At 33.9% G+C, this 26,521-nt stretch overlaps 8 protein-coding genes across 8 annotated transcripts; 5 read left to right on the top strand and 3 right to left on the bottom strand.

The window, feature by feature from the left end:
* Window positions 1-2,450: 2,450 nt before the first annotated feature.
* RO3G_12260 (uncharacterized protein) lies at window positions 2,451-3,236 on the top strand (the record flags this gene model as incomplete). The annotated part of the gene is made up of 1 exon (XM_067666844.1): window positions 2,451-3,236. One exon carries the CDS (start codon window positions 2,451-2,453, stop codon window positions 3,234-3,236), a length of 786 nt encoding a protein of 261 aa, XP_067522945.1.
* Window positions 3,237-4,323: 1,087 nt separating this feature from the next.
* RO3G_12259 (uncharacterized protein) lies at window positions 4,324-6,501 on the bottom strand (the record flags this gene model as incomplete). The annotated part of the gene is made up of 7 exons (XM_067666843.1): window positions 4,324-5,015; window positions 5,064-5,210; window positions 5,270-5,368; window positions 5,425-5,539; window positions 5,594-5,643; window positions 5,697-5,852; window positions 5,904-6,501. 7 exons carry the CDS (start codon window positions 6,499-6,501, stop codon window positions 4,324-4,326), a joined length of 1,857 nt encoding a protein of 618 aa, XP_067522944.1.
* A 3,265-nt stretch (window positions 6,502-9,766) lies between these two features.
* RO3G_12258 (uncharacterized protein) lies at window positions 9,767-11,721 on the top strand (the record flags this gene model as incomplete). The annotated part of the gene is made up of 9 exons (XM_067666842.1): window positions 9,767-10,168; window positions 10,218-10,257; window positions 10,323-10,409; window positions 10,459-10,563; window positions 10,616-10,743; window positions 10,794-10,906; window positions 10,959-11,094; window positions 11,145-11,535; window positions 11,582-11,721. The coding sequence occupies 9 exons, from the start codon at window positions 9,767-9,769 to the stop codon at window positions 11,719-11,721; spliced, it is 1,542 nt and encodes a 513-aa protein (XP_067522943.1).
* Window positions 11,722-13,587: 1,866 nt separating this feature from the next.
* RO3G_12257 (UDP-glucose 4-epimerase) lies at window positions 13,588-14,479 on the top strand (the record flags this gene model as incomplete). Its single annotated transcript, XM_067666841.1, has 4 exons — window positions 13,588-13,591; window positions 13,651-13,870; window positions 13,923-14,256; window positions 14,312-14,479. 4 exons carry the CDS (start codon window positions 13,588-13,590, stop codon window positions 14,477-14,479), a joined length of 726 nt encoding a protein of 241 aa, XP_067522942.1.
* Window positions 14,480-14,923: 444 nt separating this feature from the next.
* On the top strand, window positions 14,924-16,062 carry RO3G_12256 (uncharacterized protein; the record flags this gene model as incomplete). Its single annotated transcript, XM_067666840.1, has 5 exons — window positions 14,924-14,936; window positions 14,994-15,142; window positions 15,195-15,600; window positions 15,650-15,813; window positions 15,889-16,062. The coding sequence occupies 5 exons, from the start codon at window positions 14,924-14,926 to the stop codon at window positions 16,060-16,062; spliced, it is 906 nt and encodes a 301-aa protein (XP_067522941.1).
* A 4,389-nt stretch (window positions 16,063-20,451) lies between these two features.
* On the bottom strand, window positions 20,452-21,519 carry RO3G_12255 (uncharacterized protein; the record flags this gene model as incomplete). Its single annotated transcript, XM_067666839.1, has 2 exons — window positions 20,452-21,022; window positions 21,173-21,519. The coding sequence occupies 2 exons, from the start codon at window positions 21,517-21,519 to the stop codon at window positions 20,452-20,454; spliced, it is 918 nt and encodes a 305-aa protein (XP_067522940.1).
* Window positions 21,520-24,431: 2,912 nt separating this feature from the next.
* On the top strand, window positions 24,432-24,929 carry RO3G_12254 (microtubial binding protein; the record flags this gene model as incomplete). The annotated part of the gene is made up of 4 exons (XM_067666838.1): window positions 24,432-24,465; window positions 24,512-24,742; window positions 24,792-24,849; window positions 24,899-24,929. The coding sequence occupies 4 exons, from the start codon at window positions 24,432-24,434 to the stop codon at window positions 24,927-24,929; spliced, it is 354 nt and encodes a 117-aa protein (XP_067522939.1).
* A 240-nt stretch (window positions 24,930-25,169) lies between these two features.
* Window positions 25,170-25,436, bottom strand: RO3G_12253 (60S ribosomal protein eL39; the record flags this gene model as incomplete). Its single annotated transcript, XM_067666837.1, has 3 exons — window positions 25,170-25,218; window positions 25,271-25,374; window positions 25,434-25,436. 3 exons carry the CDS (start codon window positions 25,434-25,436, stop codon window positions 25,170-25,172), a joined length of 156 nt encoding a protein of 51 aa, XP_067522938.1.
* Window positions 25,437-26,521: the final 1,085 nt, after the last annotated feature.

Raw genomic sequence — 26,521 nt, 5'->3', positions numbered from 1 at the left:
ATTGCCAACAAAAAAAAGCCCAGTCGATTTCGCCCATGGGGAGGTTGGGGTCCGATGGCCCCTTGTGGATGTTTTGTAACCTGTTTTGTAGGTTCTCGGTGCTTTGCAAGTAGTTATCACGACGGATCCAATTGTCAAAGACCTCCACCTCTCTTTTCATCACGGCAGCATCTTCTTTTTGCTAAAGAAAGGCAGAAAGGGGATTTTGCTCAACATCAATGTCCATCGTTCCTCCAGGTTCGATGATCGCATTGGTCCCTTGTCTATCTTAATCCCATCGAGTACAATACCTACAATGCCACCAGTCATAAGTAGTTCAAAAAGCGAATCGTCGTATTTTCGTTAATCAAGTGTGTTTCCAAGCATATCAAGTTTAGAAGGGATGGCTTCAAGATCGCCTTCTTTTATAGTTTTAAATTGCTCAAATAAGTTATCTTTAAAAACTGCATAATATGTTAAACCCAAATCTCTCTTTAGTAGTAGTTAAATCTTACTTTCAGACTCGTGCTTAGCGTTTGCTTTTTGAACACCCAATGCGGTGAATAGTTTTTACTCCTTTTTTTTTTTTTTTCCTAAATGACTTTATACTTTTTTTTGTTTAATTCTTACAGCATGGAAGACGGGTTTAGGATTAGTTGAAGTCTGAGTATTCATATAATCTTACTATAGACGATAAACTCTTTTTCTTGGTTTTACGTTTATAGTTTTTGAAATAAAGAAAAGAGAGCAAGAAGAAGAAAATAAAGACTTTTTATAATGCCTCATTGGCATATAGCAATCCATTCTATGCAAATGAACCAATCAAAATTTAGATTTTCATTTTTAGTTTTTTTTTTTTTTTTTCTAAATACTATTTCAGAAAGTAACGATGTATTTTTATATAAAAGTGACAAGTCAGCGCGACATTTATTCCCTTCTAAAAATCACGTACAATACGTAGATTGATGCATTAAGAATACTTTAAACATCAATTTTAGCTTATAACCGAGAAAGTTGTTTAAAGTCGACTCGTTTTTAATATGATTGAGTGACCAGGTTATCTTGTTGTTGCTACTGCTGTGTTTTTATCCACTGTCTTTCACAAGCCAGTGTCAACGGTATTCTAGTGAGAATCAGCTGGTTTTTTGGTAATAAAAGAAACAAGGGGTGGGTTATTTTTATGGAAAGCTGGTGACTTTTTTACAATGTTTTTGTTTTTCTCTTTTGATCTCTAATCGCATTACTATTATTAGTATAAAAGACCAAAAGAGTAACCATTGAGTTACCTTTTTAGTGTAGATTCCGTTGCTTTTTAGTGAGCAGCGTTTATAATGTTCATTATAATATTTGATTAGGATCTTGTGCTTTTTATTAATTGGACATTTTTTGAAATGGTATCGTTCCTATATAAAATGTAATTAGATTCAGCATTCTTTTTCTTTAATCAAATTTCACTGTACGCTTTGGCATAAGTCTTTCCTCTGCCAACCTAACTTGAATATGATGCTATTTATTCTATCATTTGCTTCTTCAATACGTTTTGATAATAATTCGAGTTGGTTTTTCCGAATATCCATTAAAGAAACGAAAAAAAAAAAAAAAAAAGGGGGAAAAGATTTGACGTGTCTCATTTTTTTTTTCTAGAATACAGCTTTGAAAATACAAAAAAGCTAGATTGTTCATGTGTACATGCTATAATTCTTAACTGGAGAGATACAAAGTATACATAGGTTTTTCATATATAATCTTACTTTATTAGGTGCATAAATTTTCTTTAATTCCGATTGTCATTACGTATCTTACCTGTCAATAAGCATTACGAATACATCGATGTTGTGTAATTAAACATTATCATCAGATTATAAGAAGCTTATTATTTTATGAATGTTAAGCATAGATAGATTAATAACCATGAGATTAAGAGACATAAAGGGCTATTGTTAGAGTCATTGTTAATTGTATAACGCAGAAAATGTCTTTGGTACCTGAAGAGAAGAAAAGTGAAAGGAAAAAGATTATTTTATATAAAATACGCAATGAATAGACAGGTATAAATAAAAACATTGGGTATAGCGGAAATGAAGACAAATGATCAAACAGTTTAATTTGAATAGAAAGCCCTTTTTAATATTAGAGTAACCTGATGACTACGTACGTTCATTGGGTCAATTTTTAGCTGATAATCGGAAATAGCGATATGAAAGAATAAGCTTTGAGATGTAGAATGAAGATATTATACACGTATACCTTACATCATGTCATTTTATTTTTGGATTAGAGTATAAAGTCCTTTGTTAATAAATGAAAACAATGACGTTAGAATTTTGTTGACCACATTCGCAGTAATGCTTGATATATTTAGTCAAGAGTCCTTTCTTATATAACATCATTAAAAAAAATACATATATAAAGGACTCTCTTCAATACAAATTACTCTTTTTCTTTACTGCACACACACACCTATTTATATCATGAAATTCTATCAACTTGCTACTACTGCACTCTTTGCTATCAACTCTATTTCTGGAGCTACCATTTTCCCCAGACAAGACCAACAGCAACAAAACGGAAATCAATCTCAATATCCTTCTTCTGTAGACATTGGACAACTCAATGGCACATGGTACTTGACTGGTCTTACCTCAAATCTTTGGGATCTCTATCAAACCTATGGTGGAAAGCTTGGGATCAGTGCCAACTGCCTTCAGGTCGATTTAACCAACTCATCCAGTTCTGAATTAGAAGCCATTGGCTCTGGATTCTTGAACCGTACCAGTAGTGGTGTGGGTGTGAATGCAACTGCTGCCGGTGCCTTTTATCTCTCAGGCCCTACCAGTGATTTGGATGTCTCTGCAAATGACCTTGCCTGGTCTGCTTACATCTCTCAAGTCTTTGTCAACAAGGCTCAGTGGCAAAATTTTGTAACCAACGGCCAAGGTGGCAACTCGGATAATACATCCGATGGTGGCAGTGAACCCATTCCGGGCTCGAACACAATGCAAGCCACCATCAACACGCGTTTAATTAATTCAAGTGGTAACAGTGGTGACAACTCCACTAATTTTGATACTCTTTTCGTCTGGGGATCTCATGCCCAAAAGGTCAGTAAGCGTGCTGATGATGTCTATGGTGCTATTTTATCTAGAAACCCTTCTGTCGATCAGGATACGTTCAGCAGAACCTTAGGCTTGTTGCCTTCTGGTGTTACTAATACGACCCTTGTCTTGTTAGATGACTCTTGTAACACTCAACAGTAAATATCTCTGTAATAATTCCCCCATTCATAATTTTGCTTATTTTAATAACAAATAAACGGCTTGTAAAAAGTTGACATCATACTACGACTGTGAAATCGCCAACAAAGGAACCATTAAACATTAACATATTTATTAAATACTGTAATCACTATTTATATATAAACATCTCTCATTGTTTTTATTGAACGATGATTAAAGGCGACAGTTTAGTTTCCCAGCTTTGTTCTTTTAACGGATCAGACAAGACCTTGAGCGCCTTCCATCTCAAGTAATATGACCCTTCTTTCACAGGCTGCAAATCACCTATACTCTTACTTCCCAAGGGGATCATTGTTACGTTCCAAATGTCCACAAAAATAAAATTATTATAAGTATTTCGAGGGATAAATTGGGCGTCCAAGGCCAAGCCGATCAATTGCATTTTGTCATTCAAAATCTCAGTCTTTAGACGTTTTGTACCTGTCAGCAAACGATAGAGAATGGTGGCTTTAGATAGATGCAGATCATTGCGATTAATCACTATTGGCTCTGTTTCCTTTGTTTTTAGCTCGGACAGATTTATATTCTCAGCACCAGGTAATACTCTTGGAAAGCCCGTGTCAAATATGGGGGATTGGCTTAGTGAACCTCGAACACCTAAATAAGGCACATGGATCGGCATAAAGTTGCTTTCATTGGGCGTCAGTCGAATATAACCACCATAGATAGGAAAGGGTTCGCCTAGAGCCTCTCCTTGGATACTTGTGACTTCAATCCTGATCTCGGCCGATTGATCTGGATCCAGAGTCACGCTGGTGGTTGAAAAGTTCAACACGGCAGTGATAGGTTCTACAGTTGCCTTGGATGGAGACAGAGGAATAAAATGATGATTATATAAATAGAATGGTGTCATGCTATTTCCAGCATCATGATTGATTTCAAATGATACCGTTTCATCGCTTGGGTTGGTTATGGTCAACGCTTGTGATTGAATGTTCCCGGTATCGTTAAAGCTTATATGAGCGGGTGAAACGTGTACAAGTTGATTGATAGTGTCGAACACTAGATTAAAATTTAATAAAAGAAAAAAAAAGCTTCGTTAAACATTTTATGTACCTTGTATCAAGCCAGTACCTTGACGAACCGGATGACTAAAAACATTATTTTCTTCCGTGACAGGAAGCGCATAATTCTGGAAATGCTCCTTGATATACATATGTGAGAGCCTCTTGTCTCCGTGCGCTTCTAGAAAGAGAGCTAATGCACCAGCAACAAACGGAGATGCCATGGAGGTACCTGAGAGCACACCATAGCCTCCGTTGGACAAAGGTAAAGTAGAAAAGATAAAGCCACCGGGGCCTGCGATATCCGGCTTGAGGCTCACATCGTACAGTGGACCCACACTCGAAAAGGACGAGACTTGATTGCTTGTCGGTACTCTTTGTGGAACCAAGACCATTTTAGAAACGATTTCTATGCCAGTGTCGCCCAACTCTCTCTTGATCAATTCACCAGCCTCGAGAGAGATGGAGATCACAGGAATCGTGGCCGTGTCCGTTCTGGGTCTAAAGATCCCTTCGGGTTGATTGTCATAGATGATAGCTGCAATGGCTCCCAACTTTTGAATCGTCTGTACCTTTTCATCAAGTGTGCAGGTGCCTCTTTGGACAAGTACAATATGACCCTTGAGGTCTTGATCAGGACTTGTTCCATTACATGCATCATTGCGAGATATGTTCTTGGTGTAAGCAATCAAGGTCCCTTCAATAAAGGTGCTTGAACTTGTTGATAATTGATAAGCTAAAAGCATTGTTATCCTAATTTTAGTTTATCTATAAAGAAACTTACGATAAGTTGTGCCACTTTTAGTCAAAAAAGCGGGTGCAAGGGTATAAGAGTTATCCACTGAAGCAACAGATACAGTACCTTGACCCGTTCCTGGTGCTGATATATAGAATGCACCATCTATACCTTCATTTCCTGCAGCAGCAACCACTATTTACACAGTTGAGCAAAACATGTTCTAATGAATGCATTGCTTCACTTGTTTTTACCTATTGATCCTCTTTCAGAAACCCTGTTTGCAACAATGGCGGTTGGGTCATCTGCCCAATTACTAGGTGTTCCTAAACTAAGATTGATCACATCACATCCTACGAACAAAACCTATAAATCATGTTGTTCCTTTTGGAAATCTATGATCTTTTACCTGCTTCATGCGCATCAATAAGTGCTTTAATCACAAGATCATTTGATGTTGAGCCATCGCAGCCAAAAATTCTCCATGCACCAAGTGTCACTTGTGGAGCAATTCCAGTAAAATTCTATGTGCAGACTTGTTAAACAAGACAAGCTAATGAGAGAGAAAAAAATATTACCAACAATTGGTCATTGGCAGCAATGATGCCTGCTACATGAGTTCCATGACCTTTACTGAAATGTTAAATTTGATATTATGAGGTAATGATGCCATGAACTTACCAGTTCCACCTTCACAAGTATCCAATGGTGTCTCTCTTTCAGATATTGTAGAAGGATCCATTGAATCAAAGTGATCACCTACCAAATCATATCCAAGGCTTACTGGGTATCCAGAACCAAAGCCATTGCCGAATGCAGGATGACGGTAATCAATGCCTAATAAAGAAAAACGTTAAAATTTGGAAAAAAGAGAGCTATATCTATTACCTGAATCAATGATGCCTACTACGACTCCTTTTCCTTGAAGATTCATTTCTCTACGTGTTCTATCCACTTGTGTTGTCTTATGGGTGAATGGTAAAGGATATCCATTTTCTGGAATATGAATCTTGGGCAATTCATACATGTTTGTTATGTTATAAGCCGAAATATGCGCATGCCGTTTAACAGAGGGCCGTGGAATTTCTGTAACCGGATAGATGTGCTTCACTTGATGCTGCTGCAGTATCTTGCGCAAGATAAGGTATTCGGCTAAATTTGATTTTTCACTACTACTTCTTTTATTCAATGTTCCGCTACCTAGTGAGATGGAGACACCTCGAAAGATGGCCGAAGGATAATCATGCGCAATTTTGATACGGTATTGTGCTGGTTGAGGCTCGATGCGATTCACAAACTCCATGGCTGATTCTCGGTAATCTTCATCAAATTCAATAATATATCTTCCCGGAATCACATTGCCTAATCTATTAGGCTTGAATTTAGGGTCTTTGATGGTGGCTTTTAGTCTGTCAATATCATAGGCGTTTTTTTGTCCAAAGGAAACCGATAAATTTGCGATTAATAATAGGAATAGCAATCTCATTGTAGGAAAAAGAGAGAAGCCATTGAAGATAAAAAAAAGTGGAAATGTTATTAACAGAAATGGGATTCTCTATTAGTTGGAATTGATATTGTTTAGCCCTTTCTTTACCCCTTTCCTTTTTTTTTTGAACGTTTGACAGCAAACCAAGAAAGGTATATGCCCATTTCATCTCGATATTCTTTGTTCCATTCCTTGCGAATATTATTTGCTAATGAGCTTTTAAGATTTCAATGTTCTAAAATTGAGATAACTCGCTTGATGTAAATGTTTGAATTAAAGCTTGAGGGTAAATTAAAAGACAATAGCCTTAGACTTATAGCTGTTTTTGACCCAAAACAAAACTTCAAGTTAAATGAATGCGTTTTGCTAACGTAGTCATTATGGAAGGAAAATAGGAAGAGATGTTGCTAATAACTTGAATGTGAATGCTCAGATTCAAAAACCACTTTCCTTAAGGATTCAGCTTCTCTGAGTAGTATTTTAGATCTATACAAGCAGTAATATTACAAGGAAAACCTGTCAATCTGACATATAAATACTTCTATCTCGCACTCACTCCATAAAAGAAAGCGCATTTCCCACGCGCATAGAAAATCAAATTCTCCCTCTTTCACAGGTATCCATGGATAGAAGATTTGGTTTACAGTATTCCCCCTTTTAATTCAGGCCAAAGGATTTTTTTAGATATAACAAAATCAGTTTTAGGCTAATGAAAAGAATAATTTGGATAATGATTAAAAAAAAACGAAATATAAAAGCGATAACTGTTAAAGTATCAAACATAACCGAGGCTTTGTCAAAGCATCTATTCAAAAATGACTGTTTGAAGTGTAAATACCATAGAGTTCTTGTTAAACTATGAAATTTCAGAAAACTCAGACGATTGTCTTGGCGACTGTAAGGAAAATGCATTAATAAAGAGGTTTTTGAGGTAATTGGTGTTTGGATTGGTAATAAGATGCTTTTTTTTTTTTTTTACTTCGTCAACTAAAAACCTCAATAGGAAGAAATATTTTTTTTCGCAAAAAAAAAAAAAAAAAAAAAAAAAAAAAAAAAAAAAAAGCTAATATTTATGTATTAAATGCATAGCTATGGGAATACAGAATTAATTATGTAAATGATCCAGGATCATGAAGATTATATTTGCTCGAATATGACCATGTGGGATGATTGTCAGTCCTTATCCAAAGTTCATAGCTCACTTGTAATATACATTGGAATTTTATCCTGATCATTCAGTCTTATATGTTCAGATCGCTATACTAATTTCATTTATTCATAAATTTTTTCATAACTAACCTTCGAGAGTTTCCAAATTTTGAATTTTTATCGTAGTTTCGTAAGATCCTCCTGTTTGCTCTCGACTCCTCGTTTTAACGCTGCTTTTGCGTTTTCAATATCGATTTTCCAATTATAGATAGCATTTATTCGACCATTGCTGACCAAAGGAAATTATCACCATGAATTATGGAGGAAAAAGTGTTTTCATTAGTGTGAGAGAAAAAAGGATTATGACTGTTATTGGAGTTATTTCTATTGATATTGGATAAAGTACCATTGATAGTGGTTGAAGGTATAATATTAGAATCATTAATAGTGACCAGGCTGACACAATGGCAGATTTGATTCCCACTATAGTAAATTGCTGGCCGTACCTTGGACAAAATCCCTTCTCAAATCCCCTTCACTTTTCAACATTCATTAAACGCCTTTTTTGAACTTCCATCCTCACCTCTGTCACCTTGAAAATATTCTTGTAGCTCTTTTCTCTCACTTTAATAATAAATCAAGCAGTAAAATGAACAAATTTAACGACAATAATAATACTCATCCTGAGCAAGTTATCTACCATGAAAAGATGACTATCTTCGGTTTGACCGTGAAACTTCATTTTTGTTTTGCAACAAAGCGTAGTTTGTAGCATATTAATTGATGTATTGATAAAACCTACAATGAGATGAAAAATGATACTGTTGATAGTAATCCTCCAATTAAAAAGATAGCAGCCAGGTCGAGATATCTACTAATCGTAAAGCCTTTGGTGAATCAATATATTATCGTATCATTAATATATGAAAGATACATGAGAAAACCACAAAAGATTAGGTTACAAAGATGTTATTTTTATTTTAAATGCAATGATTTTATTGTTAGTTTTTATTCTTTTAAAATGTGTTCCAGAAAAAAGTTCTCTTTTTCAGTTATTGCTATGAACAAAGGACAATTGAGGCTTCATTTTTTAATGAAAAGATGTGCATTTGTAACCCAATAATTATATTGAACCATATCATAATTAATTAAAGCCTTATTATTTGATCGCATTAGAAATACTCGTGTATAGAGTAGTTATGTTTTTTTTACAAGTTGTATTATTGGTTATTAACAAAGTGATTTACATGCCCAGCTTAGTACAAAAAAGAATGTTTTTGTCAAGAAAAGAGAAAAGAAAGGGTAGAAAGTATTGATATTGAGAAAGCAATTTGTGTAGTATAATTTAAGCACATATTTGAAATAGTCTTTTAGATGTCAATCCTTTTCTGAATTTACTTTCAATTATACTGTTACTTGCCAGGATAACTATCTTTCTGGTTATTCATACTCTGATCAAGTTGGGTTATGAAAGCATATCTTTCTTGTTTCAAGTATAAATAGATCCCTTGCACTGCTAGAAAAGATAATTTTTCTATTAGTCTTAATAAAAAAGAAACAACAATTGATTTAACTGATAACTACAACCTTAAACCACAAGAAGCATATAGCAACACTGCCTCTAGATTATCAATCATATTTTGTTTCACTTGAAAAGTACAAGAACAATCCTGAGATGTTAATTGACAGAAAATTTGAATAGAAAATATATGATAATGTCATTTCACCCAATTTGGCTCCCAACAGACAAAACTAAACAAGTATTTTCTTAAGATCTATGATTTCGATTCTCTGTAACTACACTAAAGCTGGGGACGTTCTGAAATCCATATGCGTGCTGTTTATTGGTAAAAGACTTGTGCTACATTTGAATATCTATTTATAACGTTACATAAATAAAAAGCTACACAAGCTGTAAAAAGTAGTTGCTATAAAGATCAAGTCGAATATAGATCGCCCTCTTACTATGTGTTAAATTTGATATGCCAAGAACTGTAACAATAGTTATGCATGATATGTCATTAAGTAAAAGGTTCATCAAAGTGGCTTAGTTTTAATAAAAACGTATGTTTAAAATAACCGAAGTCGACAAAGAAAATGCTTTTATTTCTGTACTATGGCTTATCCCGGCGCATACGGTACACACGGCTACGGCCAACAACAATATGGGGCTCCACCTCAACAACAACAACAACCACAACAGCAGCAGCAGTATGGTAACTATCCTCCTCCATCCTATCCCCCACCTCAGCAACAACAACAATATGGCAATTATCCCCCTCCACCTCCTCAACAACAGTATGGTAATTACCCTCCTCCATCACAACCCTCCTATGGTAATTACCCACCCTCACAACCATCTCACAGTAACTATCCTCCTCCTCCACAACCATCCTACGGTAACTACCCTCCCCCTCCACAATCGTCTTATGGTAATTATCCTCCTCCACAACAAGGCAATCCTCCCTCTTCATCTCCATCTTATGGTAATTATCCTCCTCCACCATCTAGTACTTCAGTAAGTTTTGTCCGAGTTAAAAAAAAAAGTATTGAAATATATGCATTAGCACCACTCTGAATCACGTATCAATGCACCAGCTTATACTGGTAAGAAAGGACTTTGTTTTACATAAATGAATGATGCATAACTAAAAAGTCTGTGATACATAAAGGTCCTGACCCAGTCTTTTCACCATCGGATCCAAACTTGAGTCAAGCGAATTATCCTCAGCCACCTCACTCCACTCATAACCAAGGAGGTAAATGGATAAGTCATTATAAATTATAATACTTATGATTATGATATAGTGCCTTATGGTCAACCTCAAAGTAACAACAATGCAAATGATTTCGTAATGCATGTAAACCCAGTCATGCAAAACCAATCACCACCTAACTTTCAACTTTCCAACTGTAAGTAAAATTAGAGAAAATATGTTGTTTTTTGTAACCATCCATTGTACAGGTCAAGGAAGAAAGAGAGCTTTGTTGATTGGTATTAATTATTTTGGTTCGGCAAACGCCTTGAATGGCTGTATTAATGACGTTAAGAATGTCAAAGAATTTTTGATAACACTTCATAACTTTAGAGCTGTAAGCAAAAGAATGGACAGTCCACAGACATTGCCTGACCTATTCTATAGGAAGACATGGTCATTTTGACAGATGATCAAACAGACTCTAAATTCTTACCAACCAAGCAGAATATCTTGAGTGCTATGAGATGGCTAGTCAATGGCGCTAGAGAAAACGATTCGTAAGTTCACATTACTAAGAAAAGAAAGAAAACACACTCACGATATAATTAGTTTCTTCTTTCATTACAGTGGCCATGGTGGTAGAGTAAAGGATAGCAATGGGGATGAAGATGATGGATTTGATGAAACAATTTATCCTGTGGATCATGATCGATACCAAGGAGATTCTGGACAAATTGTGGACGATGTAAGGCTTTACCACCTACATTTTCCTTGTTAATTTATTCATTCTCATAGGAAATGCATGAGATCATGGTTCGTTCACTTCCAAGAGGATGTCGTCTGACGGCTATATTTGATAGTTGTCATTCAGGCACAGCCCTGGATCTACCCTATGTTTACTCTACCCAAGGCGTCATTAAGGAGGAAAGCATCTTTAAAGATGCAGGCTCAGGATTATTGAACGCAGGACTTGCTTATGCAATGGGCAACAGATCAGGGGCGCTTTCAAGTGTGCTCAGTTTGGGTAAGAATTTGATGGGCAAAAAGAGTGTAGATGAAAGAGTCAAGAAATTCAAGAGCTCAGAGGCGGATGTTATCATGTTTTCAGGATGTAAAGATAATCAAACCTCTGCAGATGCTATGGAGAATGGTAAAAGCACTGGTGCTATGAGTTATGCGTTTACTAGTAAGTATTTTTATAAGTAATTTTTCTCTTTATTCATCATTTGTAGCTGTCTTACGCCAAAACCGTCAACAAACTTACCTTCAATTACTCAATTCTGTTCGAGAGATCTTAAAGAGCAAATATTCTCAACGTCCACAATTATCATCTTCTCATCCAATTGATGTGAACCTTTTATTCATCATTTAATATACTTTTTCTGTATTAAAAAATTGTATTAAAATGAATACAGACTCCTTTTCAAGTATTGAGTAAAATAGGAAAGAACTCACTGAGAGACAAAACTTCATCTATTAGGTTTAGTGTAATATTGACGGGGAATTCATGATTATATTATTACTTTATTAGCATCTATGTATTAAATAGATACTCTAATACAGTAATCACTGCTTACTGATTGAATACACTAAAAAATGCCATTGCAATCTGGTACTTTAGAAATTGTTTTCTTTGGAATTACTCAACAGTCGATTGAAACTGTCAAGTCGGAATTGAATTCTTCTTAATATCAAAAATGGTTGTTAGGGGTATGCTGCTATGATTATCTAGACCTAAAAGGTAGACCCCTTGAAGACTCTTGTGAATCTTCAAAAGATTGACACTTGTTCATTTTATTTCATAAACGCTCTATTTCCATTCAATTCAACAAACGGGTAAATGCACATACTCCGTGCTTAATTTTTTTTAGCGCATATACACCGGCAAATACAATTCCGATACCTCCTTTCTCTTTATATGGGGTACGCAGGGTATTTTTTTAAAGAACTAGTACTTGCAACCACATTCTATGTATAATTCTATCTTTACTTCAGATTGAAAAATACATGAGAAGCTTCATCAATAACCCTTCCTTCTTATGTGAGTTGCAATTGAATAAAGAGGGAAATTTCCCGGTATTTTAATAAAGCAGTTAAAATCTTGTGTAACTAACTCGTTATTCTTTTCTTTTATCGCTGTAATTCATTAAATAACATCATATGCTTATACTCTTACGTGCAATAAGAGAAAAAGAAAGGGAAAAGAGTTTTTGATATGATGCAATTAACATTCTTTCTTTTTTAGTGATTGTGTGGCAAACATTTAATCTCTTATATGACTTGTGCAACAGCATATGAATGAGCTTGGAATATTCTTGGTTTTACAAAGAGTAGGCATTGAGATAATGAATAAATTATACAAAATTTATTTCGATTCTTTTTTTACATATTCTTTCTCTATTGCTTAGAGGCATTTCATTATAAAAAGGGGAGAGTTCCCCTTTTGCAAAGATGCTAATTTCATCTTCCGTCATAGAAAAAAGATCAGCACCTTTTATAGAACGTCGATCTCAAGAGATAGAAAGAAGCCTGTTTAGACAAAAGCACATGTTGAATGTGTGACACTGAAAACAGTTGATTTTATAATAAAGACAGAAATATAAAAAAAATATATTTTTAAACTTTTGTTCCTTTTTTCTTTTTCTTTTTTTAAGCCTAAAAAACTTTATTTTCAGGATGCCAAGATTATATAAATCCAACACACAAGATGTTGTAGTCGAACAACTTAAAGTGCTTGAACCAAGAGTGTCCTTATTTAAACCAAAAAGAACAAGTGTTCATCGTAGAAGACATACAATAGATGCTTGGAATCATTTGGATGAACCCCTGATTCCTTGTCGACGACTTTCTTCCTCTGAACTCAAAAAGAAATCAGCTGTTCAACCACCTCACAAGAGAATATTAGTGACTGGAGGCGCAGGATATATTGGAAGCCATACATGTTTAGAACTATTGAATGCAGGATATGATATTGTGGTTATGGATAATATGATTAATTCTAATAAAGGTAACGCTTGTATAAGAAAAAGAAAATGACTTCATTTCTAACAAGTGTACAGAGGCATTGTATCGTGTGGAAAGACTTGCTGGTAGACCGATTGTATTTATAAAGGGAGATATAACACATGAATCAGATCTAGAGCAAGTATTTCAGCATTATCAATTCTGGGCTGTCATTCATTTCGCGGCCATTAAGGTACACTGACGATTATTAATAAGAATCTAAACTAATCTTTATATGGGTAGGCAGTAGGAGAGTCGACTAGGATTCCATTAGAGTATTATCACAATAATCTTACAGGAACACTTAATTTATTACGAGTGATGAAGAGACACAATATTAAGAACATTGTATTTTCATCGAGTGCAACTGTCTATGGTGAATCTGAAGTGATGCCTGTCAATGAATCATGCCCACTAGGTCCTGTCACAAACCCTTATGGGAAAACAAAATTATTTGCGGAAGAGATTCTAAGAGATCTATATGCCTCAGATCCAGAATGGAATGTAATTCTACTAAGGTACCATTTGTTGTGTATATTTTTATAGAGTGCTCAAAGACATCGATTATAGATATTTTAATCCAGTGGGAGCACATATATCTGGAATGATTGGAGAACATCCACAAGGTGTACCCAATAATTTATTACCTTATGTAGTTAAAGTATTACAAGGTCATTTACCCTTTGTACATGTCTATGGTAATGATTACGATACGGTGGATGGCACAGGTGTACGAGATTACATTCATGTCTGTGATCTGGCTACAGGACATGTTGCTGCATTAAAAAAGCTGGAAGATAAACCTGGTTGTAGATCATATAATCTCGGGACAGGTGCTGGTTACTCTGTCTTGGAAATCATACACGCTATGGAAAGAGCGACTCATAAAAAGATTCCTTACAAGGTAATTAAACACGCTTTTCCCTGTATTTTTTTTATTTATTGTTTTATGTGTATAGATTGAAAATAGAAGACCAGGCGATGTTGCTATTTGTACTGCAGATGCTTCATTAGCAAACAAAGAATTAGGTTGGCACCCATTATATACAATGGACGATATGTGTCAAGATATCTGGAGATGGACGCAAAGAAATCCTAATGGTTATGATGGTGAATTATTACTATAAAACCGAGGCTATTTCTATATTAGGAAGTGGTGTATTATTTTTTTTATTTTACTCATTGTTTATAATATAATTAATTTCTTTTTCTTTTTTCTTTTTCTTTTTTCCCCCCTAAATACCAATACAATTAAATAATAATAAAATATGCCAAGTCAGTCTTCTACTGCTAACCCAGGCCAGTCGCATAATGTCGTTGGCGTTCATTATAAAGTTGGAAAGAAAATTGGTGAAGGAAGTTTTGGCATCATTTATGAAGGTTTTTTTTTTAAAAAAAAAAAGTTAATTAGAAAAAAAAGAAAAAGAAGACAACTAACTCTTTTTGTTCCCGGAAACTTTTTTATGACAACAGGTACTAATTTATTAAACAATCAGCCCGTAGCAATCAAGTTTGAACCAAGAAAAAGTGATGCACCACAATTAAGAGACGAATACAGAACTTATAAAATTATGGCTGGTTCCGGTAAATTATTATTAACACTTACATAATTAAACTTTATCTAATAATAGTTTATAATAGTGGGAATACCAACAGCTTATTATTTTGGACAAGAAGGACTTCACAATATACTTGTCATAGATTTACTTGGTCCTAGTCTTGAAGATATGTTTGATACTTGTGGAAGACACTTTAGTATTAAAACGACAGCCATGCTTGCTAAACAGATGGTAAGCAATAATACAGTAAATATATATATATATACATGCTCATATTAAATAGTTAACAAGAGTACAAACAATACATGAGAAAAACCTTATTTATAGAGACATCAAACCAGACAACTTCTTGGTTGGCAAATCTGGCACAGAAGCAGAAAATCAAATATTTATTGTAGATTTTGGTATGGCAAAGTTATACAGAGACCCCAAGACAAAACAGCATATACCTTATCGAGAAAGAAAGAGTCTTTCAGGTACTGCTCGTTACATGTCTATCAACACTCACTTGGGAAGAGAACAATCCCGTCGCGATGATTTAGAATCATTGGGACACGTCTTTATGTATTTCTTGCGAGGTTCGCTTCCCTGGCAAGGCTTGAAAGCAGCTACAAATAAACAAAAATATGAAAAGATTGGTGAAAAGAAGCAAACGACGGCTATCAAAGATCTTTGCAACGGATTTCCAGGTACTAACAATAGTAACTCTTAATTAATAGATGCTAACGTGATCTTTAGAGGAATTTGGTATCTATTTGCAATATGTTCGTAAATTGGGTTTTGAGGAAACACCTGACTATGACTTTTTAAGAAGCTTGTTTACAAAAGCCATTGAAAAAAGTGGTGAAGTAGAAGATGGTGTTTATGATTGGATGTTGATGAACAATGGAAAAGGATGGCAGGTAAAAAAGCCTATATTATTTTCACCTTTATAAATTGTTACTAAATCCTTAAACAAGAAACCATCTACATCAAAGCGACGTCAACAACAAACAACAACCAAAAGACAAATTGATCAAAGTAATACACGTCAAGTAAACAACACAACTACTGCTCAACCTCAACCATCTCAACCTCAACCTCAACAACAAGAGTATCGCCAAAAGAAACCAAGCTTTTGGTCAAAATATACTTGTGGTCTATGTCGCTAAACTTTTTTGAAATCTATCTTATTATTAAAAAAAATCCTTGTACAGTAATTTCACATATTTTTAGAGAACTCCTAGTTATTAATAAAAAAAGGCTATGAGATAGTGAAGCAACTTTTGTAACCTTACATTATGTATTTATAAAAAAAGCTAAAGCATAAAAAGTTTAGAATGATCTATCTTGTGTTACTCTTTATATAATTAGAGAGAAAGAGATCTTGTGAGAATGACATCTTATTGCTTGCGGCAAAAACCACGGCTATGAAGAAATCAAATATTATCTTGAAATTTAAGCATTCACTTTAAATACAAGACAGCTTTCTACTAGACAACGATTTCTCTCCAAGGGGAAATTAATTTACATCAATAGTTTTTCTTTAATGACTGCTCAGCTTGCAAAGCTTTGTATCTTCAGGACTTTACGAGCAAATTTGCAGATTTCTGGAAAACAATCACCGATGACAGTGGCAGAAAAATCCCCTTCAGTTTGCGGATATTAAAAAATATGCTCAAACCATCTTGAAGAGATGTTCCTTCATAAAATTGAAAGGCTTTACAGATTTGAGTATTGTATTAAAAGAAGAATCCTTTCTAAAAAAAAAATAGCGACAGATTATAAGTTTCAATCTTGTTGCTTTTCAAAATGATTTGTAGTTCTGAGTACTGTTCATGACATTTAAAAAGGTCGCTTTTTATTTAATTCAGACCACTTTACAAAGCTTCTTCTTAGAATGTTTATTTATAGAATAGAATGAATGTGGATGAATGATTAAACGGGTAAATAATAAGTAGATGAATGACTGAATGTGAAATCAATTAAATTTATAAAAGTTATCCAGGTCATACGGCATAGGGAACCATGTTACTGATTACATTTCTTCAGGGCTTAAATTTACCTTGCTACAGGAGCCCTTGATCAGCCCCAAAATAGACATAATACCAGTGACAGAGATCAACTTCATTATTATTCTTGAGTGATGATGTTAAGAGGGCTGCCATATAGCATTAATTGGCACGATGAAAAACAATTTTTTTTCCTTGTGTTGTATATGTTTAAAATATGAAACGATGGCAAGAACACAAAAGGGGGTATATTGGGTATCATCAAGATAATGATAAGACAGAACTTCTTCTATACTGTAAACAAATTTCTATTATTTTAAAGCATAAATATCAGCATATACATATAAGTATAAATCTTGTACAGTACGAACTTATGCGATAATGAACTTGTCCTCATACAACTGAGAATATATTCTTCCAGTTGATTTTTGGGAGTGATGATTGATTTGAGCCAGCTCAAAATCTGGTATGATTTGTGAACTTAGAAAGGATGCTCTTTATTTGTTTTAGTTAATTTGAGTTTGTTAAAATACGTATGATTTATCCTTAACTACAATCAATTGACATTTATGTTATTTATAAACACAAGTTCTAAAGATTACTACAAGTCTATTACCATTTACAAGCTATTGGTTCTTTAAATATACAAGTTTCGCAAAGTACAGCATCATAAGTTCTTAGTAGATCAGCTGTGTTAAGTATAACATGTTATTGTTAAAAACAAAAATGAAATATCGGGCAAATATATACTAAATAACAAAACATGTAACGTACATTCTAACTATATTTGATTTTAAGAGTTTTTAAATTAGTTTAGACAAAACCATCATTTACTATTGGAGCCCACTTTTAGGGACTTTTTGTGATTTGGTACATCATTATAACTTTAGTTATAATAGTAATCAACTATGCTTGATTAGTTTTGTTTTCGTAGCCCAACAAATCCTTTCAAATGTGTGGTGTCCATATGATTTTATTGTCTTAACACCCATTATTTTTAAGCCTAAGCTCTTATTGCAGGTTGTAAATCGTTGATTTAATTAATATGGGGTTCATACACCATTCTTCAATATTGCTATACTTGTTCTTGTTTCTTCTTGAATATTTCTTTCATATTGAAGCCAGTTTTACTTTATTCACAAACGTTTATTTCATCTAATTGCCAGCCTTATTCTCCTACTGTTTTTTATTTATAGAGCAATTATTAACTATAATTATAGATTACTAAAGCATTTTAATCATACTTGCTAATGACCTCTCTTAGAACATCTCACAGTCACATTGGTTTATTAACAGATAATTTTCTCAGGGAGCATAAAAAATGCTGTTGCGAATGATGACAGCAGTTATATCAATAGCTGTAGCTGTAATGTTGATATGATTTAAAGCATTATGTGAATCAAGAAAAATCAAACATAAATTCAAATTCATTTTTATTTATTCGCTAATGCATAAAGTTTGGTTATAAAGCCAAGCTATAGTAGTGTCAATAGTTGATATCTAAGCAAGAGGTATTAATTCCGTGTATTCCAATTTGTATAATTTAGGGCAACAGTTTAAAATATGACATGCACTCTCTGCTGAGAGCCCTGGAGACTCCTCTACACAAAAAGTTTCCAGGTTTGGAAGATTAAAGTCCATGCTTTTGATTGCCTCATTTGTGACGCCAACATTGAACAAAGCCAAGTGGTGTATCTGTGAATGTGCTTTCAAAAATGAAATAATGGGAATATGACGATAAATTAGTTCTGGCATGATAGCATGTATAGAAACTTGTTGCAGTTGTGGAAGGTACGGTATGCCCTTGTCATCTACAGTAAGGCAACCAATGACTTCATACAATCTGTCGCTGTCGACATGTATGGCCAGATCTGTCAGAAGAACCATTGAACGAATGTCCAGGGCTGTTTCGCTCGCTGTTATTAAGCTACAGTCCTTGATTGTCAGTTTTCTAATGGGTAAATTAATAAAAAAATGTAAAGCGTTGGATGTCAAATTGTGGCAACGACTGATATAAAGTTTTTCTAATCGATGACACCGAGCGAGGCAATGAGTTGACTGATCCGATATGCTTGAATCATCTATCTTAAACCCTTTGAGCCGCTTACAACAGCTTGGAACTTGAGTGATGCTCTTGTCCGTAAGCAAAGTGCCATTCAATAAATGAAGTATTTCCAAATTAGGTATCAGAGGTAAAACGGTCAAGAGTTCTTTGTCTTTCATATCATACTCAACAGTGAAGCGTATGATGCTATTTCCAATATGGAGTTTTGAGCTATTCAACCCATGAATACACTGTTCAAATTTTTCTCTTGATTGGATTTGAACTACTTTCCACAATTCGAGTAGTGAGGCTGAATAAAAATATCTATTCACAAACAGACACCGATAATTGTCTTGCTTGTTTAGTAGACTCAATATCTTTGACATAATTTCTATGGGCAAATCATTTATATTCGACATTTTTTTTTAATAAAAAGAAAAACGATATGGATGGGGCGCAATTTTTGTGTCAAAAGTTACACGGTCAAATTTTATTTTCCAAGTTATCCATCTTTCTGAGTAAAAATCCCATACAAGCAATTGCAAATGACATACCCCAAATAAAAAGAGAAAAAGGGATTCAGCTAGAGACACGAAATTGTTAACAGAAAAAAAAAAAAAAAAAAAAAAAAAAAAGATACGAATCCTTTCATCTTTAACAGGCAAGATACAAATATTTATCAGCATGATGCTGCTTCTGATTCATGTCTTGTCGATCTCAAATTGTTTGTAAACCATACAGGTGTTTTGAATATTTCCGAGATTTTTTCCCACAAGACGGATACCGAGGTCAGGTAAAGCGTTTTGTTCATAAACAGCATTGATCGATTTATCGCTTGCCGAGCAAGTTTAATATTACTAACATAACAAGTATTTTATAAAAGAAAAAGCAAAAGAGAATGTTGACACTCAAATCTGTTTTTTATAGCTTGAATGTAAAATGATGTCGATTATCATTTTCCAAGTCATCAGAGTTCTGGTCTAAGGAACTGTAAAGAGAGAAGAGAAGAAGAAAAATAAAAGTAGACATAGAACTGTCTGTCGATTTGTTTAGCAATGTTGTAACTTATCAAGTTATGTTTTCCTTTTTTTTCTACTAAAACATATAAATATTAATTCAACTAAATTAATATGGCACTGAAAATAGTAGGAAATAGCAAAAGGCTAGCAAGTTGCTAAACAGTGAGAAATAGGGATGTGCATTTGTGCCAGCAATTAAGCTCCGTTTGCTAAACTAAGGGAACTTGGTTACAAAAACTGATCGTACATGAGTCAAGAGCCAGAAGATGAACTTGGTTTTACTACGCTGTAAAAATGTGAATATCTGAAATCATAGCCAAGTCTTTCAAAAGCCAACATGCTTTTTGCAACATGGGTTATTCTTTAGAATGATTCAAGTCAAACCAATCGCATCGAATATACACTTGATAAAATCAAACACATGCTTAATGTTTATGCCAAAAAAAAAAAAAAAAAAAAAAAAAAAAAAAAAAAAGATTGCTCTATTCAATCGTTTATTATATCTGCATATTGGTTTGCTCGTATATGTTTCAAGTCATTATAACCCAATGTTAATCGATGATGGCGAACACGATGATGAACCTCTGGAAAGTCATACTCAGTAGATCGAATATGATCTATCTGTACGTATAATAATTTGGGACAGTGATACACAATCTTACGAATACTCTTTGCTGATATTGAAATGGGTTCGTATACAAGAAAAGTTTCGAGATCAGGAAGGTGGCAGATGATAGCATCAAATACAATATTCGAAATTTGATTGAATCTTAGTTTCAGATAGCGTATACGCGGATGTGTCTTTAAAAATGAAATAATGGCTGTATCCAAGTCATCTCCTTGAAGCGTTCTTGATCCCATGCTAAGGTACTGCAAGCGTGGCAAATATGGTATGCCTGCTTCGTCTATTGTAATAATGCGGAGGAATTTAGCCAAGCCGCTGAGACGGAAGTCAACATCAAGCTGTATCAGATTGGAGAATGAGCGTACATGGAGAGCTGTTTCGATGGATGTTATCCAATCACATTTATGGATTGTCAGGCTTTCAATAGGTAGGCTGATAAAAGGAATGAGAGCATCGAACGTCATATGTGGACAACTGCAAAATTTAAGCCTTTTCAGTAGATGGCATTGGTCAAAAGAAAGGAGTGACTGATTTGATATGTCTAGTTGTGTTAATACGAGGCTTTCAAGATGTTTGCAGTACTTTGGGATTTGCAAGACATCTTGCTCAATAAGACTGGGTGTATTGGATAACACAAGTTCTTCCAAGTTAGGCAAATAGGATAAAATACAAACAAGCTGATGGTGATGGGGTCCATAGCCTAGCGTAAGACGTTTAACTCTTTCTCCTATTCTAATGCAAAATAAACTAAAGCATCTGGCAGTCCTATCATTTTCATGTCCATTTATCGTAATCGATTTCCACAGTTCAAGTACTGCAACTGAATAGAACCTTCGATTTACTAATAGGCATTCGTATTTATATGAACGATAGAGCAAACTAAATATTTTTGACAACACTTCGTTTGGCAAGTCGTTTATAGTAGACATTTTTTTTTATTTTTGCAGAAGAGAAAGGCAAACGAGAACGAAATTCTAGGCTTTTATTTTGAAAACATTACAAGTCTTTCTCCTTTTTTTAATTGCTTAATATGTTCACATGATGTACCTTGGATTGAATCAAGGAGAAGGGATAAATAGTTAGGCACACTATACTTTTGTTTTAATTTATTGAGTGGTGGGCAAAAAATGTAATAAAAGAGAAGATACTGGGATGAAGCATGAAAGAAGTGAAGGTGTGTATAAATTTGGATGAAAAGTATCAAACCATGTTGTGCATGAACAATACATTTTGTAAACAAGTTACATAGAATATAATATATCTACGCTTTATTCATGTTTACTTGGGCTGTCCTTTCTTGAATCATCGTTTTATATAGGTTAAACTCTAGGAAGACTTGTTCAAATAAAACAAGCACAAAATGGGCATGAGTAAAGAATAGAGCAATTGGATTGACAAAGAAATATGAATTACGGCATTTTGATAATGAGGCATGTCTGTGGCTTTATTTTCTATTTACTCGATGTTTGTATTTATATCATCATAAAAATTGCATGATGCTTTTATTTACTGTATCACTTCTCTTATTATTTTTAATCTTTAATCGAGATATCAAATAAGTAATACTATTTTCATCTCTGATCCTGTAAAAGTTGACATGTATCAAACATTGATTCCTATCTGATTATTTAAACTGGTTCAAGTGCAAATGAACAATTTAAATTTATATTTGAATGATGATTGAGTTCTTTTGAATTTAGGCACTAAAGACAAATAAAGTGTTTTTGTTTATAAACAGGTGCTAAAACATGCCCTTGTTTCCATGTAGATTGTATATTCTCGATAAGAACCCTTTTTGATAAGTTGTTTGCAGTTAGTATCGAATAAAAGGATGAAAAAAGACTGACAAAAAATAAAGATGGGATTCATTTTATGTGTCATTTAAGAAAAAAAAAAAAAGTGTATGGATTAAACCATTGTGTCACTAACGAGTTCTTTTCTTTTTTATTAATCCCAACATAATTAAGATGAATTTCATAGTGACAACCAAATGATTGGCAGATGTAACTCATTTTCAAGGTTCTTTAAACAATAGTGAAATAAGATATAATTTGTATTGTCATATCCAAGGCACTGGCTAATATTTCAGATCAATCTCGAAAGCATAAATCGATTTCATACGATCGTTGGTATAAGTCTAGAGAACAGATCGAGCAAAGATCAAGTTGGCTGTGAGAATAGTGAGTGATATGATATAGACTGACTAGGTTCAAGTGAATGACTGAATATGTAAATAATACATATTTGATTGATACTCTCTTAATGCAGCCATTGCTCTTATTGATTGAACCTAGGATAATTTATTTTTCTTGTATTTTTGAATAATTTATTGTACGGAATATAATCTATTTAATATCAGCACATGCTACCCAAAAGACATTCAATTGACGCTCTTGTAAATTTATCCAAAGTATTAAAAAAAAATGAAAATATTCAATTAAAATCTTGAATAAAACAGACAATGCATTTTGTTGTATTTAATTCAAAAATTGATCAACAAAAGCCATTGCTATAGTGACCTATTTAAGTCTTTGTATTCATATTTTACTATTGCAATTTTTTTTTTTTCTTTTGCAAAAAAGTCAAAGTTACAATTATCTAAAGATAATTCATTATTCATCCATGTTGTATGTTAAAATGTTACTTATTATACCATTTGAAGACGTTATTATTCAATCAAAGGCAAACATTTGAATACCCACAAGTTGAAAGTGTCCAAGTTTGATCTCAAGTTAACTTCCCGATCACGGGGTTAGTTGGCTCTTTACCTACTAAGAAACTAAAAATATGGCATTGAGACTTACCAGTGGGTATTTTACATCTCGATAAATACTAGGACAAAATGACCAATGTCAGAAGAACAATGTACAATAGTGTATGGGGGATGGATGATTCTGAAATTTCTCTCCGGTGCGTACATGATATTTATTTTATGATAAAATGAAAAAGAAAAAAAAAAATTTTTTTTTGAAGCTCTGTTACAATTCATGTCATTAAAAAAAGAATTAAAAACAGAGTGATTGACTGCGGTATCAAAGCAAGTTCTATGATGAGCATGTATCTTTATTTACTATTTCCTTATCAATAAAAAACTAAAGCCAAGTGAAAAGATGAGCACAGCAAGCGATTGATAGTGATTTTCGATAGTTTCATCGTAAGATGGATAGAGTGATTGAGGTACAAGTTTGTTTATCGATGACAAAACGACTGCGGTGATAACTGCGCCTGATAAAGGACCCTGCAGAAACACCTTGATTTGAAATAAAGATGAATTACAGTAGAGAATGTTTCCTTCTTGTCTAAGCCTCTTCAAGCTACAATCTTGTTTCTTATATACAATTCTCTGTTGGCTCGATTAGAAATAGATGTGATGATGAAAAGAGATTGGGTGATAGAAGTATCTTTTCTTATTTTATTATAAATTATTGTACTTTATTCAAATCAACAAATAATAAATCCTATCGTTTTCTAATGTCCTCTTTTGTTAACCATCGATTTGAAATATTCGGCAATTGTTTAGTTATAGCTTACTTGGACCATTTTAAAATTTACATGTCATTGACTTTTTAGTAAATATCAAGATTGCTAAGCAGATTGAGTAAGAAATTCATTCTCTACCTCATCAGAACACGAGTCATTATGGATAGGCGTTCAAGCTAGTAACAAGTATTTGTTAGGTGAGATGCCCTTCAAAAAAAGAGGGTGCGTTAAGGGAGTTTTAATAGTACATCATATGGGCTGATCACATGCAAATAATTCTATATTTATGCGACCAACGTTCACTTTCTTTTTCTCCCTTTCTTTTATTTTATTTTATTTTACTGCGGTTTATACATTAATTATGCGTTCCAAATTTAAAGATGAACATCCTTTTGGTAAGCAAAACGATAACAAGAAGATGAATCTAATCAATTTGAATAGAAAAACGTAAAGCAGAAGCAGAACGTATTCGACAAAAGTATCCAGATCGTATTCCTGTTATCTGTGAAAAAGTTGAAAAGAGTGATATACCCATGATTGATAAAAAAAAGTATCTTGTTCCTGCTGACTTGACTGTTGGTCAATTTGTATATGTTATTCGAAAGAGAATTAAACTAAGTCCAGAAAAGGCTATCTTCATTTTTGTGAATGAGATATTACCTCCTACAGCAGGTAAACATAAAGAAAGAAGGGTTCAAAAGTACTTTACTTATTATATTAGCACTTATGAGTTCTATTTACGAAGAGCATAAAGACGAAGATGGTTTCTTGTACATCACGTAAGTCATCCCTACAACATTCAACCTATTCACTCTTTTTTTTCTTTAGTTATTCTGGTGAAAACACGTTTGGTTATTAAATTGAAATAGTAATAAAAAAATATTGATAAAACACCATCTCATCTTTTGTTATAAAAAAAATACGTAATCACTCCAAAAAATAAATATGATTTTTTTAAAAAAAAAAAAAGAATGTCGACAAGATGGTATGTGTAGATGTGTGTGTGTGCTTTAGGTTTTGATTTGCTGTTTAAGCTGTTTTTAATTACAAGTAGAAAATTTATATAAAATCCTTCCCAAATAGTAAAAATGAATCTTGTTTAAATGTTCAACTTGGTGTGACGCCAGTTACGTCTCTTGGCATTCCAACTATAAAGCATGTCAAGTCTCTTATAAACTATTCTTTCATCTTTCAATTTACCGAATCTTGGTGTCAGTCTTGAGGCGGAACCAGTGAGGCAAAGGACGGTTTTGCTTCTTGGCCTTGCCGAGCTTGACCTTGGTGATGAATGACTTTTGAGAAGGCTATCATACACAAATTAATCCATCCATCCATCCATCTTTGATATAGTGTGATAGGTTACCATATTATCTAATCAAAGTGAAAGAGAAGGTTTCTTGGAGTAGGCGCCCATCACTCCCCACTTTCTTTTGCCCAGCACTGTCCACCTAGGAAGGGCGTAGAGAGGAGCCGTCTGAGATTAAATGGCGGTGTTGGAAAAAAGTTCGAAGCTACAGCACACACATACAACTGCCTCAAAGCATTCAAGGAGATCAGTGGTTTATTATATTTTTGATTATTATAAAGACATAAGACATGTTACCTTTCTGGATGATTTTAAAAGCGTCAAATATAAGGTGAAATTTATAATTGTACTATATGTTCTACTGAGAATACATACTATCCAGATAACCCTCTTTCTACCATAGGCATGGTATGATTCGGTATTCAATCAAAAGAATTCTAGAGTTAGGCTTTCTAAAGGGGACATCATCTTTTAATCTCTTTTGATAGACGTAAAATCATGCCTTATGAGACCTTTGCCAACGAGCATAATACAGAAAGAAGCAAGGCTATACATATATCAGTACAATTTTAAAAAAGTACCCTCATGAAAAGTGTCTGGCACACAATCCTCCTTTTTCAAAGGCTTTTGTTCATCATCCAATTCTATGCACTGAAAACATCCATTCACTCTCCAGTATACAATTGGTCGTAGTCGGTTTGTATTTATTTTCAAAACTTTTTCTTTAAACTTTGAATAGAGTGCAAAAGATGCATGCAAAAGATGTCTAGGCACCAAAAGCGGCTTTTGATGCGCAAATAGTCGCCTTTTGGATGCGATTGGATATTCAACAAACCTGATGTTAATCTGTGTCAAGATGGACATTCTTTGGGGAGCTCTAGATACATTCAGCTGATGCAAGATTTTATGCGATCTTAGTTAAAGAGGCTTACTTTAAAATTAAAACGGGGGATTGGTAACAGCACTTTTCATGGTCTTTTGATGGTAGTAGCGATCTATATTGGCAATAATTGCTCTTATTTGAATAAACCAAAAGAAGTCACTTGTATATCTTGTATTATTTTACTATGCAATACTTTACATCTACATCAGTATACTATTGCAGCATAATAAAGTACATTATGTCTTGTATGTTTCATTTGAGT

Source organism: Rhizopus delemar, genomic scaffold (assembly GCF_000149305.1).
Source record: "Rhizopus delemar RA 99-880 supercont3.10 genomic scaffold, whole genome shotgun sequence".
Classification (NCBI taxonomy): Eukaryota; Fungi; Mucoromycota; class Mucoromycetes; order Mucorales; family Rhizopodaceae; genus Rhizopus; species Rhizopus delemar.
Note: the sequence above shows the minus strand (reverse complement) of the source record. Positions and strands in the feature narration are given on the sequence as shown.